The following is a 13725-nucleotide window of genomic DNA, read 5'->3' as shown; positions in this document are numbered from 1 at the left end:
CGATGTTGAGCTGAAACGTTAAGAGTACTTATTGCGTTTTGGATGTTCAGTAATATGTAACCTCTTGCAATATGCAAAGTGAAAAGATTATTTTAAGACTTTTTGTACCATAACACAACATGTTGCCTACCCAATCTACTGCATACAACCACCTACATTTTCAACTAACGCTAACTACTAAAATCCCCCACTCCCACCCTCATACCTAAAACATAACATTACCCACCTTCTCCTAATTAAACCACAACATTCCTCGTTCACGCTTGTTGCCCATCACTTCATCTACAACCTCGGTCTCGCCTAAATAATTATCTGCTGTCTTAAAAAACAATTTGTATCATTTGCGCCCCGACATATTAGTGGGTACATAATAACAGCATACTTTGTTATGACACTTGCTTTGTAGCTGATGGATGCGTAGCGTGCTGGGGGCATCAACAGAAAAGATCCAACACTTTCTATAGTTCTATTAGGCAAATAATTTTTGTTTTTCTTCGTGAGTTTTGTTCTTGATTTTTCTGAAACAGGTAAGCTGAGTTAAAAGTTGATATTGAGCAACTCTTTTTATGTGCCCCTTTCGGCACCTGTTTCACCCCAGCAGCCTGTGTGTGTGTTCTTAATACTCATACAAGTGACATATATGATTTCTTAGTAGTCATATTAGGATCATACTTGATTTCACACAAATCATATAGCATTATTCTGCTATATCATATAACAATAGCCATTATTTCAGAAGTACGACGCAGCATTCCCTAAGTTTTTCTCCTTTGAATTCTCACAACGTTCATTTAAGCTGTCTTTGACTTCATAAAAGAGTCACTATTATGTATGACTTATTGTATGGCTACTGGTTAATGGTGACCTGGATTGTTATTTTAACTTTTTTTGAAAATTTTTCTAACCCTCGCAACTTTGTTTGGAGTTGATATTGTCCAACACTTATGATTATTTATCATTTTTTTGGTGTAGAGTGGTTAAGAGTGGTGATGATTACAATGTTTCAAGGTTGTTTAACTCAAAGTTGTTTCAAGGTTATAAAGTAGACAAAAGTCCAATTTGGTTTACTTTTTATAAACAAAAGTTCTTTTGCTGCTTAGTTATGTAATGTACATTTTATGATAATAACGCCCACTAAAAGTTGAAAAAGCTGCGGCAGTATTAGAACGCTGCTATTTATCTCCAAAAATGGTTGATTGGCTTAGTTCGTGTAGTTTTATGAAGATAGTCATCAGTTTCGCCGTACACACCACGTATTTGCATCGCACTTTCTCTTATCAATTACTGTTCATTTATTTATGTGTTTATGTTGAGCCATCTCATTAATCAGACTTTTTGTGTGAAATGAAAAAAGGAGACAGTTGGTACTTGTTAAGACACGCTCAAGCGCGTGTCACTTCTGAACATAATGTACAGCTCTGCAGCGCAAAACAACCCCCCCCCCCCACACCCCCCCCCCCCCGATCTGCCGCTAAACTTAAGTAAAGTACACACCCTTTCCGACCCCCCAACTTTAACCAATAGTACATTTCTTCAGCCAGAAGACCGTTCAAAGCTTGTAATCTATATTTTAATATGATTTTACTTTTTTATTTAAATTTAGCCAAAAGTACAAAAGTACACCTCTGTAAACAAAAATCTCGTCGATACTTGTAGTCTATATATTATTATATTTTTTTTTCTTTTCCTAATTTTACTATAATTTATGATTATTGTCCCCCCCCCCCCCCAACTGAGCTACTAATGTACACCTCTTTAGCCAATTATTAAAATTATACCATACTTTATTAAAACTGAACCACAGGTAACTCACAGGTATCTGATATCACTGCTGGCCATCACCGCTCTACGCATATATAAATCAGTTGAAAGTTATCATTCTTTATAAATTCTACCGCAGCTCGAGATAAGATCATTTTGTTGGTAAACTGGTGAGCTTGAAAGCAGCAAAACTAAAAAGCAACAATTTTAGACAAGTGGGACTTTCCTGCCACGATATCACGATCTACAATGGCTGCAATGCCCGGCGGTGAGATATTGGCTTTCTTTAAAGTAAGTGCCCGTACCGAACCTCCAGAGTAGATCAGAGCTGCAGCAGGGTAATTCCAGCGTTAGGTGCGCTCTCAGAGCTGAAACAGAGATCCCCCAGAGTACGAGACCTCTCAACTCTGGGTCTTGTCTTAACAGAGAAGAACACAGAGTAGGTCTATTCTGGAATTTGCCTTATCAGAATAGAACCCAGAGTACGTCTACTCTAGCGTCTGTCTTGACAGAGCTGATCACAGAGTAGGTCTACTCTGGTGTCAGTCTTGACAGAATTGATCACATAATAAAACTAAATATATTGCTATAATATATTCATTTCATAAAAATTATGTTTGAAGAAATAAATTTATCTAAAGAAAAGATCATTCTAAAAGTATAGCGAATGAAAAAAACCCAACCGCTGTGAAAAAAAATTAGTATACCGGTAGTGCATGTTTCTGACTCAATGGATGAACTTAGACAGCTTTCCATTATAATAGTGTTACCCAAATATGATAACCAAATTTTCCTCTTAAGTGGACCAGCATTTTCTTTCAGCTCGACCCCTTCGGTTCTGATCAAATCCATCAGACTCTAGATGAGCCTCTGATCAGATTGTTGCTTTTTTGTTGCCTCTTAGCAGAGCCAACATCTCTGAACCAGCTCTGTCAAGAGTTGTCACAGAGTAGGCCTGCTCTGAGCCAGCTCTGTCAAGAGTTGTCCCAGAGTAGGCCTGCTCTGAGCCAGCTCTGTCAAGAGTTATTCCAGAGTAGGCCTACTCTGAGCCAGCTCTGACAAGAGTTGTCCCAGAGTAGGCCTACTCTGAGCCAGTTCTGCCAAGAGTTGTCCCAGAGTAGGCCTTCTCTGTCAAGAGTTGTTCCAGAGTAGGCCTGCTCTGGGTCCAGCTCTGTCAAGGATAACCCAGAATAGGGCTACCATGGGAGCTCTTCTGTAAAGGGTAACCACATACTTCTACTCTGGAGCTACTCTGTCAAGCGTAAAAAATGACCTGATCAGACTCTGATCCAGCTCTGAGAGTTTCCCTGAAATTACTCTGTTCCAGTTCTGATCTGCTCTGGAGGTAAGGTACGGGTGTTTAAGGTATCCTTTCTGCTACCTCCCCCTTCCCCTGCAGCACCACATACCTGTTATTTTTTTTCTTCTAATATGGAAGTTTCCGCAAGTTACAAGCATATCTTTATTCATTTCCTTGCACGATGATTGTCTTGATAGATTGAAAGGTGTCATGAAAGCCGCGAGATAAGGTGTATGGTTCACACGACAATCGATGACTGTGAGTTCAATCCTCTGCCTCCGTGAAGCTGTCTGTGTGAGGATGAGCTCTTACTTAACCATAGCTTCAGGTTGAGCATAGCCTGACCAATGTTGGCTGCAATGATGGTACCACGTGAAATTTTAAAGCAGCCTAATCACTGAAAAATTTGTTGTCAAGGCGTAAGGTGAATTTGTAAATACAATTACCTTTTATTAAATTTTGCAAGTTTGTTAACAGAAAAACTGGCCAGAAAATTTTTGTAAAAGCAAAAAAATACAAAAAATTTGTGTGAACTTATAAATCGAATTTGAATTCTTCGTAAGCTGAAAAAATGCCAATAGTGGAGAACTAAAACAACAAGGCTGCTCGTTAATGTGCGTTTGCACATCAAGTTCCGACCCGTGCTCATCTACATTTTTGACTCAATTGTCAACCTGATGATGAGATAATTAAAAATAGAAGTTTGAGTTTGAAAAATCATAACAAAACATCTGAAAGACTACGGGAAACAAAAACAAACAACAATATAGGCTAAGACAAAAAAGCTTTTCAGTGAATGTGCTAAAAGAACAGAAAAAGAAACACAAATATTGATCAGTCACAAAACCTTTACGAAAACGCATACTGTCCAACAAACAAAACATCAGTTACGATATGATATCAATGAAAAAATAGTTTTTGAATTACGAGGGATTGGATGGAACCTCTCAATGATGAGAATAAATTACAAGTAGACGAAAAACTGAAAAGAACAAAAACTTAAAAAATAAAAAGTATTTGAGTGCCAACGATATCGCAAACTTTAATACTAATCGCTATAAACTGAGTGAATTGAGCAACATCATTCATTCAATTCTCAATTAGAAGCTTATGAGACCTGTCAAAATTTAGCGACAACATTAAGAATTTAAAAAAGTCAAAAACAGCAAGTATAAAAGAATTTTTAGTAAGAATTTTTCTAATCTCATATAATTGTTTAACAGCAATGAAGTTTTTCTTTTCTTAACAATATGACTGCCGAAAATCAACAAGTATGAACCAAAACAACTAAACCACGAAATTTTTGAAAAAACCCCCCATATCAACGCCGTTAAATTCAATCAATATCTTACAGCGGAAGACAGAAAATGGGCTAAATTATTCCACAATGAGAAGGAAAGGTTGTTTGTTGATCATAAGTCATCAACAGGGCATCACAATAAGTCTTATGATTATGAAATCAACAACAAATACATGCAAAAACCAAAAATTCAGTAGAAAAGTGCGGGAGGAAAGTGCCGAAGCAATTTAAACTATAAGTTTTTTCCTGTCAACTTATCTATGAGCCATTGGTCCTCTTCTCGAAGCCAATCAGAACTACCAATATTAGAATAATGATATCAGATTTCAAAAAGGAACCAAATTTTTAAAAAATAAATTCAAAAACTTTTTTATAAAAAAATTGAAAACCCAGGCATCAAGGTCATAAAATCAAAAGTTAGAGGAAAAAACAGCTTACCAGATAAATTTTGGATAAAGAAAAAAGGAGCAGGGTCCTGTCATTAATGAGACAAATTTAGAGTTCATGAAAGAAAGTTTAATATTGGTTAATGTCCAAAAAAAATATTTCAAAAGTCTTAAAAGCCACTAAATTCAATAGCTCTAAACGAAAGTAAAAAAAATAGGAAAAATTGTGCTGCGATAAGGAGATCAGGATGTTTGTTATCCTAAAGTTGTTATTAAGACATCACAATAAGTCTTAAGATTATGTAAACAACGACAACTACATTCAAAAACCAAATTCAGTAGAAAAGCGCGAGATGAAAATGTCGAAGCCAATAAGCCATAAGTTTTTCTCTTAAAAAGAAATGTGGTCTTGTCTTTACTGAAATTGACATAATGATCATCAAAATAAATTTAATATCGGTTAAAGTTCAAAAAATTTTCGAAAAAGTATTTTTTAATTTCTTGACAGCCCCATTAGCTGTCCGCTCAAAGCTTTATATAGGTTTACCTAATGCACATTGGACAGCCGATTGCACTTTTAAAGAGCAAGTATATGCCATAGGACTCGAAAAAGTTTTGTAAAACCTCAAAAAGAAAACCAAAATTTCAATAAAATTTTTGAAAACTCATGAATTGAAGACAAAAACAACATGAGCGATTCCTTGCAAAAGTATTTTAATTTCATTGGGTACCACTAGACTGAATACAAGGTTGATAATTAGCGGAATCTTGATATGAAGATAAATAGTCTGTAAGTGACTAAAAATTAATAATAAATAAAAAAAGTTTTCTGAAAAAACAGCTCTCGAATTGAATTCGAGTTTTCTTTTTATAGTAAACTTTCTCACGAGACCAGAACTACCGTTTTTAACGATCTCTTGGTAACACATTTTTATTTCAGTTTTTAGGCCAATTTTGAAAAAAATAGTTTTATAGAAAAGCCTTAATTTTAACAAAAATTACGATAAAGTGAACAAAGTCATGTAATTATCACGTGTTCACGCAAAATTTTAAACCTCGAACCTGCATTTAAAAATGTGAAATTCAGAAAAATTTTTTTTTTCATTTCGAATTCTACGCTGGACGAGCTTTTTAATGATACAACTCACATTTCTCTACGATGAATGTATCGATCGGCCAAAATCGTCTGAACAAAAAAAATTAATTTGTGTATATACCCGGACTTGAGTCGCAGAGCATTTCAGCGCTGAACCAGCACATTTTAAGAGCAAACATTTAATTCAGTTCTGAAACATGATATCTCCAGAATATTTTAAGTTTCTTTATGTGCAGTATTTCTTCATTATGATTATATTGAGGTCATAGAGTTCGCCCAGGCTAAATTTATCCTGTATAGTCTGAAATTTACTCATACCACAAAATTAAGTCTGAGCAGAAGAAAGTCATACGTTTTGTAGCTTATAACAAGCAATTACTATATTAGTATACAAATACTATTTATATTTTAGCTGGTTTGTAGGCAATTATCACAAAGCCCATTTACCGCAGTGGTTACGACTTGCTACGCAAATTAAATGTCACAAGTACCCATGCGGAAGTTAGAATCGCAGATAAAGCAAACCTTGTTGGCGGGAGTTAGGCTGAACATATTGTTTTTCATGAAGTAAATTTCACTTAAAAATCAGACTGGCCAGTGTAAATAGTGACATGAACAGAGTACTGGCCATCCTAAAAAACAATGTCTTTAGACTGATTGAGTCTTTAGACTTTACTCTGCCACCAACCTCCGGGTAGTTCCTCCCCCCACAAGTGGGGTCGGAACACAAATTGCAAATTGCGTTTTCAGTTTCATTTCCCAAAATCTATAACAGCGCTCTTAATGTAGCTAAAAGTTCCAAAAATAATGCAATACAGATGCTTTCGATGAGCTTTCGATGAAATCTGCAAATTTATATGTAAACTTTCATAACTTTAACGACATCTCTAAATATATGTAGAGGGGGTGAAAAACTGCACGGGGGGCGTAAACACAAAAGTCTTCTTTCCGATTCCTTACCAAAGCATGTATAAAGATATTATTACTGCGGGTTTTTGCCAAAATAGCAGTTCGTGTACCCTGATTATAAGTCGGACCTGTCATTTCAATTTGAATGACATTTATGAAGATTAGGAAACATAGTTATCTGCGATATATGACAGATGATACATGTGGTCATTTACTGATCAAAGTCACATCATTTTAACTGTTTCGCATTGCAGTCTCACTAACAGTTAGGGGTAAATTATGATTCGGTTGCGATTGTAAATATCTGTTGTTTTACCCAGTGCCTCATGTACGGACAACTTGTTCATGCATTAGGCAATGTGTAAGACAACAGATATTTAAAATTGTAACCGTAGCATAAGTAACCGTCACAAATTCATCGGGTAAATACAATTTTTGCAAACATATATGTTTTCAAAAATATATAGATTAAGTCTAGAGAAATTGGACAAATGCAAATGATCTATCAACCTAAAACACTGCTCTGCTGGCAGTTAGTTTTGGATAATTAAAACAGACAAATCAGCTGTATGAAGAGCAGTTTGTATAGAAAGCGTATTCTGTTATATATTTTTTTCGTGCTCTGGTAATCTGAAATATCTCAAGTTTGTTTTCCAGGCGTATGACGCGGACAACAGTGGATTCATCACTCCGGATGAAATAAAGAAAGTGTTGAAGGACACTGGTAATCCCTGTCCCGAGGAAGATGTAGAAGAAATGATGAAGGAAATGGACAAAGATCAAAATGGTCGCATCAGTTACGAGGAGTTCTACAAAGCTCTTGTGGTCAGATAGTTTTCAGTTTCAGTAACAACTGAACAAAAATCAGAACTCTTTCAACGCGATCATAAACAGAGCCTATCATTTAATGAACGAACTGAAACTTTCTTGAACCCCAACTTTGACTTTGGACATTCACAGTTCCTGTTTTTTCTAACTTAATTATGATGACTTAATTTCTTCTAATTCACCTACTATTCCTCAATATTGAACTTAATCAAATGTAAATGCTCCATGTCTGTAATTTAGTGTTTTCAAACAAAAGGGTTTGTTCCTTTTTGTTAACCGCACTCCAGCATTTGAGTTCAATTTCTTATATAGTAAGATCTTTGAAGACGATAAAATTTCTTGCAAGATTGTCGCAAGAAATTTTGCAAGATGTTGCCATTCGTCTTGTAAATATGCAAATTATCTAAACAACATTGGGCATGAATTGTTTACAACATCAAGGGTATTCGTGAGATCTTTTATATATGTTGAACTTTAACGACCGATGAAGCTGTTTTGAAATTTCAGAGCATATGACTATATAAAACAAATAAAACGAAATAGCTAGAGTGTTTTTCCAAAAAGCGACTATAATTGTAAAGAAATGATATGAAAAAAGCATACAAGACAAAAAATAATAGTACAATTTGGCAGATCACTAAAAAGAAGCACAATTGAACCGTGTAATTGCGTAAAAAAAATCGAAGGACCTTTTTAAAGTATTTAGGAAAAAATTAGTTATTTTTTTTGCTCAATAGAACAGAAACGCTCTAGGCGACCAAACCTAAGTTGAATTCTTACAAAAATTTGGAGCTGCAGTGGAATTTGTCAAAAATTGTCTCCAAAATAACTCAAAGCTAAATAGCCCAGAATTTCTTCATAAAATGAAAGATATGGCTCAATATCAGTTAATGACAGTAGAAATAACCGAAAGATAATTAAAAGTCTTTTAAGATAATCATCCTCACAAAAACGTGCACAACAAAAGTTTTTCTGCCAGACATGTGGCTACTGCCAAAAATTGCTGCCCGCATGCAGTTTATTTGTTTTCCTTTACCACTTTACTATATAATAAACAAGGAGGCTCGGTAATGTGCGATCGCACATATGGTTCCGACCCCGCTCATCCATAATTTTAGCGTAATTGTCTACCAAATGAGGATCAGATAGAAAAATATTCAAGTATTTTTTCGAAAAAAATAGGTATATGAACAAAAAAATAGCCAGTGGGGTAACAAATGATGTATTAGATTGATGAGGTATGCAAACATTAAAAACAAACAACAACAACAAACATCAGAAACTTTATGTCCGTTCTAAAAAACAAAACTTAATAACAAAGTCAAAATAGCCTCAGATAAAACTGAAACTGAACTGAAACTAAGCTCTTAATTCACCAGAAAGGATATAGGACCAGTTCATAATAAGGCTTGGTAACAATTAGACAAAAAAGTACAGAAACAGTAAAGTTGAAAAATTCGCTTATTTTTTTTTCACAAAAAACAATTAATTTCAAAGTAATGAAAGACATCAAAAATCAACTAAAATTTGCCATAGGTTTACAAGTTACAATGTTTCTATACAAGGGAATTGAGAACTGTCAGTTTTCAATTTTTCATGTGGTTACAAAAAGAGCAACAAATAGAAAACAAACAAGAAATCAAGCAGAAAAGCAAAACTCTGGCCCTCTAAATATGATCGAATGCACCTTCGTTGGAGAGCGATAATGTATTATGTGACCTCTCATTAATAAAACTAGGTAACAAGTAGACAAAAAAGAAAAAAAATACGTAATACTTGTTTTTTTTCGAAAAAAATTATTTTCAAAGACATGAAAGCCTATAAAAACAAATATGAAATAATTAAATAGGTTCATTTATTCATTCAAGGGAAGCCCTTGTGACCTTTAATTATCCAGAACATGTCTCAGGTAAACAAAACGAACGTCAAATATGAAAAATCAAAAATTATTTTAATTTTTTTGTGAAATACCATTGTCGAAGCCAGCAAAGCCATAACGAATTCTTGAAAAACGTTAAATATTGTGGCACAATCCCTTTTGATACCTTCTTTTGACAACAATATTATGAAACCTGTAATTAACGGGATCAGGTAACAAACAGACCATAAAAGGAAAAGAATTGCGAAGCTAAAGTGTTTTTGGAAAACAATTGTTTTGAAAGTCATGAAAGTCATCAGCTATTTACTAATATCAGAAAATCGGCTCATCTATTCTCCCATGAAAAACCAACAAAACTGGGTCATTGTACAGGAAATTTCATTCGACTAAAAAGACGATGTAAAAACGCAGCTTAAACAAAATTAAAAAATTCATTTAAATTCTTCGAGAAAGTAGTGTCGAAGCCGTTAAGACCATAATCTTGTCTTTAGGGAGTTTAATATTAGCATTTTTTTATTTTTAACGCCAATATTGTGATATATGAACTGTCAATAACGTTATAATGTGACAAAACTAGAAAACATGAAAAACAGGAAAATACCTAAAAGTAGAAAAAATGTGAAATATAGTAGTATGAAAAGACCATAACTTAAGGCGTAAAACCGCAGCAAAGGTTAAATTTAGAAAGAAGAAGCGTTCCTTTCTTGATGACACTAAACTACAAGTTGACCAAATTAAGAAACAAATGGAGGCAAAGTTCAATAAGCAATTTTTATATAAAAGTCAAATGTTTTCAAAAGTCAAAACGACCCTAATTTTTCAAGTAATGAACTAGATAATTTAATTTGGAGCTAATTAGGAAACCGATTGGACCTATTACTAGTGAGCTCTGATTTGAAATGATTTGTTGTTTAATTAATATAAGATGTATTAATATAAAATTAAATTTTTTTAATAAAAAAGACCTACTGATTACAATCCGATTTTTTTTTGGATAGTAACAGTCCAAGATCGGTCTAAAACTGGCCCTGCTACTGCTGTTTGTCCACTTAAACCCTTAGTTTTTCGAATCTCATATATTTAGATGCTTTGTTAGATAAAATGTCGAAAATAAATGCTGCGTTTCTGATAATCAAAGAGTAAAGTTAGTTAATAACAGCAAAGTTTTAATTACTGAGCACTCTCAACGGAGTTTGAAGTAGAAATAGCCCCCCTATGGGTCTACAAAGATTGTGTTGGTATTGTTTGTGTGTGTACATCCTTCAAATTTAATCAAAGTGGACTAAAGAAACTTATTTCGTGCTGTTTTTTATGAAAAAGTCTGAAATTTGAAATGCTTAGCCATAATTATTGACAACAAAAATTAAAAAAAAACAGGTTGCAATTTTTTTTTTGTTTTAAAAAAATCAACAACTTTGAAAAAAATAACAAAATTTGAGCAAAATTGGCGAATATTTAGTCAAAAATTCTGAAAAATGTGATTAAAATCAACGGAATTCACTCCTTTTAATTCTTTTTAATTCCATATTCTACGCTGGACAAGCTTTCCAATGATAACAGTCTCAACTCTCTACGATGAATATATCGATCGGCCAAAATTGACTGAACAAAAAAACCCATTTGAGTATATAGTTCCTCCCCCCTCAAGAGGGGTCGGAACAATAAGTACGAGTGATGGGGGTCACAAATGAGCCAGGCAAAAAAAAACAAATACTTGATAAAATATGTAATTAACGAATACGTTATTTCCAGCAAACAATGTTGTCCGCAATAGATGCATCGAGGAATTAAGAATGGAGGTATGAGATTTAGATGATCGAAAGAAATATCCAAAAATATTTTCCATGAGAAAAACTAGATATAGCTTGATAAAAATGTCACCTGCTCACGGCGAGAAAGCAGACTGAGCTCCCATTTGGCATTCTTTTAAGAATATCAATATCGCGCTCACATCGACATACTTAAAAAATGGTACATACTATATTCAATTTGAAATAGAGTTACCAAAATTAACAAAAAATTATAGTATATAATACAATCATTCTCTAGTAAAAAAAAACTCCACATACTATTTAAATATTCATTAATTGAAAAGATTGTAACAAACAATATTCAATTTTTAATTGACAACCAATGAGGATGGAATACATATGAAAGTATCATAATATTGCATCATAGACTAGCGGATTTACTGATAACAAATCAAAAATTAAATAGCACATTCATTTTTAGTCGGCCAACCAAATTTTGGACTGGTTTAATTGCTCTAAACGGTTTTTTGAGAGTTAATTTTTTTTTATCAAACTGGGTTTAGAGAGAGAGCCGTTAACTTTATTTATGAGTTAGGAAATATATAAACTTTCAAATTAATATTTTAAGGTATAAATTAGCGTTAACGATGAGATATTGTTTAGAACATCACGATCCGAAATCAATATGAAAGTTTTTGACACCAAAAAAAAACAATGCGAAAATTCAATCTCCAGGCCGCAAAGAAAATGAAAATTTCAATAACATTCAACGAAGAAAGAAAGTTTGACAAAATCTCAACGATTGAATACTTTGTTGCCCGGTGCACCAGAGAATTTTTGTGGAGAATTTACTGATGAAATTTGCTTAAACTATTGTCACACGAGGTTATTCTTCTGCTGCTAGGTCTCAATTGGCAGCTAGTTGATTGTATCTTTGCAGAGATAGAAAAACTGATTCTACTATGAAATTAGTTTTTGTGTTTTTTGCTGATGGTTTACACTTCTTGCCATTTGGCATGATCTGAACTAGTTATTCATTATGATGACTTTCACTAAGGAAATACCATAGTGGGAATGCATTAGATAAGACTAAAATTTTACAAGTTTTGGATTTTATTTTGCAATAGTACAAATGAAAAAAAATCATTGCACGCTAAACCAGGAACTGCTTTCGCTTTAGTGCAACTTCGCTGTGTTGTTCCTGATCAATAACAAACACTATCTATAGGCATTTGTTTCTTTTTATTTGCTTTGATTTAAAAACAGCACCAGAAAAATTATTGTATTTTTCAAATTAAAAATAAGTTTTAGCTGAAAAGAGTCTTCGCAAGAGTAAACTCATGGACGTAAATTTGACAAAAAACAATTGCACAGAAGAATATGAAACAGCAATTATTAACAATAAAAGCAGCTTCTTCTAAGAAATCCTTTCCAAGAGAGGCAGTTGAATTGCTCTATCAATTTGAGAAGTTGGTTTTAAAAAGCATTATGCTAACAATTGGGATTAAAACAAAAGTGAAAAATTAAATAGGTCGACTTCCATGTATTGTTGACAAAAATGATGCCCAAAAAATTAGAAAAATAATACAGTAAATGATATGCCAAATTTTATTCGGTTGTCAAATTTTTCCCAAAATACAACTTATTTGAACTTTCCTCTCAATTCCGGTAGATTTCCCGCTGAAAACATTTCAACAAATGCGATATTCATGTCCTAAAGTTGAGCTAACATTTTCCTCGCTTTTCTTGGTAAGTTTCCAGCGCATGTTTTGAACAGTTTGATAGCTGTGACATTTTCCTGACAGTTTCTCCAGAGCAACGAATCCTCTGGAAGTTCAGTTGATTTTTGTGTGCCATCTAACTTGTTTAATTAGTTACAACTCTAAAACCTCTGAGTGATTGTGCTATACAATCAACTGTAAATACTCAGCCTTACACGCGTCAGAAGGAAAACCGAAATACAGAAAATGCGTGACTTTTCTTTTTTTAGATAATGACACATTGAAGCAGAGTTTTGTCAGCCGTAGATAAATATTTCCGGACGTAACTTAACAGTCAGGGAAGAATCAAATCAATATCAGAATATAACTGTGTCGTGTTCGATAACACGGGTCAAAAGAACTCAATAATTTGAATTTTAAATTAAAATTGGAACCGAAAATACGCAAAATTTAGCTCGTATTTATAGTAGCTATCTATTCTAAAACGTACAGAGAAAATTCAGATTAGCTAAAAAATATTTTACTTGATTGAGATGTGAATAGATCTTAATTCCGAATCCCGGATGGGATTTTCTATCTTCATCAACATTTCATGAGAATCATATGTGGCCTAGATACAATCGAGTTCATTAGTCGGAGGTTGGTGGATGTTAGATTCAGGTTTCTGTCGGTGGGAGAATTCACTTTTGACATCTGATTGATAAATCAACATGATAATGGTAGCGCCAAAAAAAATTAGAATCGAGTTTAATTTTGTGACCATTACTTATCGACATAGCAACAAAATTCGTGAG

The 13725-nt window shown here is 33.7% G+C and overlaps 1 protein-coding gene across 1 annotated transcript; it reads left to right on the top strand.

Moving 5' to 3' along the window:
• The first annotated feature begins 1865 nt into the window (after window positions 1-1865).
• LOC142350728 (uncharacterized) lies at window positions 1866-7856 on the top strand. Its single transcript, XM_075402670.1, has 2 exons — window positions 1866-2052; window positions 7410-7856. Exons 1-2 carry the CDS (start codon window positions 2011-2013, stop codon window positions 7584-7586), a joined length of 219 nt encoding a protein of 72 aa, XP_075258785.1. The 5' UTR covers window positions 1866-2010; the 3' UTR covers window positions 7587-7856.
• The last annotated feature ends 5869 nt before the right edge of the window (window positions 7857-13725 follow it).

Source organism: Convolutriloba macropyga, chromosome 12 (genome assembly GCF_964194025.1).
Source record: "Convolutriloba macropyga chromosome 12, txConMacr16.3, whole genome shotgun sequence".
Lineage (NCBI taxonomy): Eukaryota > Metazoa > Xenacoelomorpha > Acoela > Convolutidae > Convolutriloba > Convolutriloba macropyga.
This window is presented reverse-complemented; position numbering and strand designations above follow the sequence as displayed.

Excerpts from the sequence above, each read along its gene's own strand:
- LOC142350728 (XM_075402670.1), top strand. The coding sequence starts at position 2,011 with ATGGCTGCAATGCCCGGCGGTGAGATATTGGCTTTCTTTAAA. Across the intron at positions 2,053-7,409 it reads AGATATTGGCTTTCTTTAAA|GCGTATGACGCGGACAACAG; the intron begins GTAAGTGCCCGT and ends TTTGTTTTCCAG.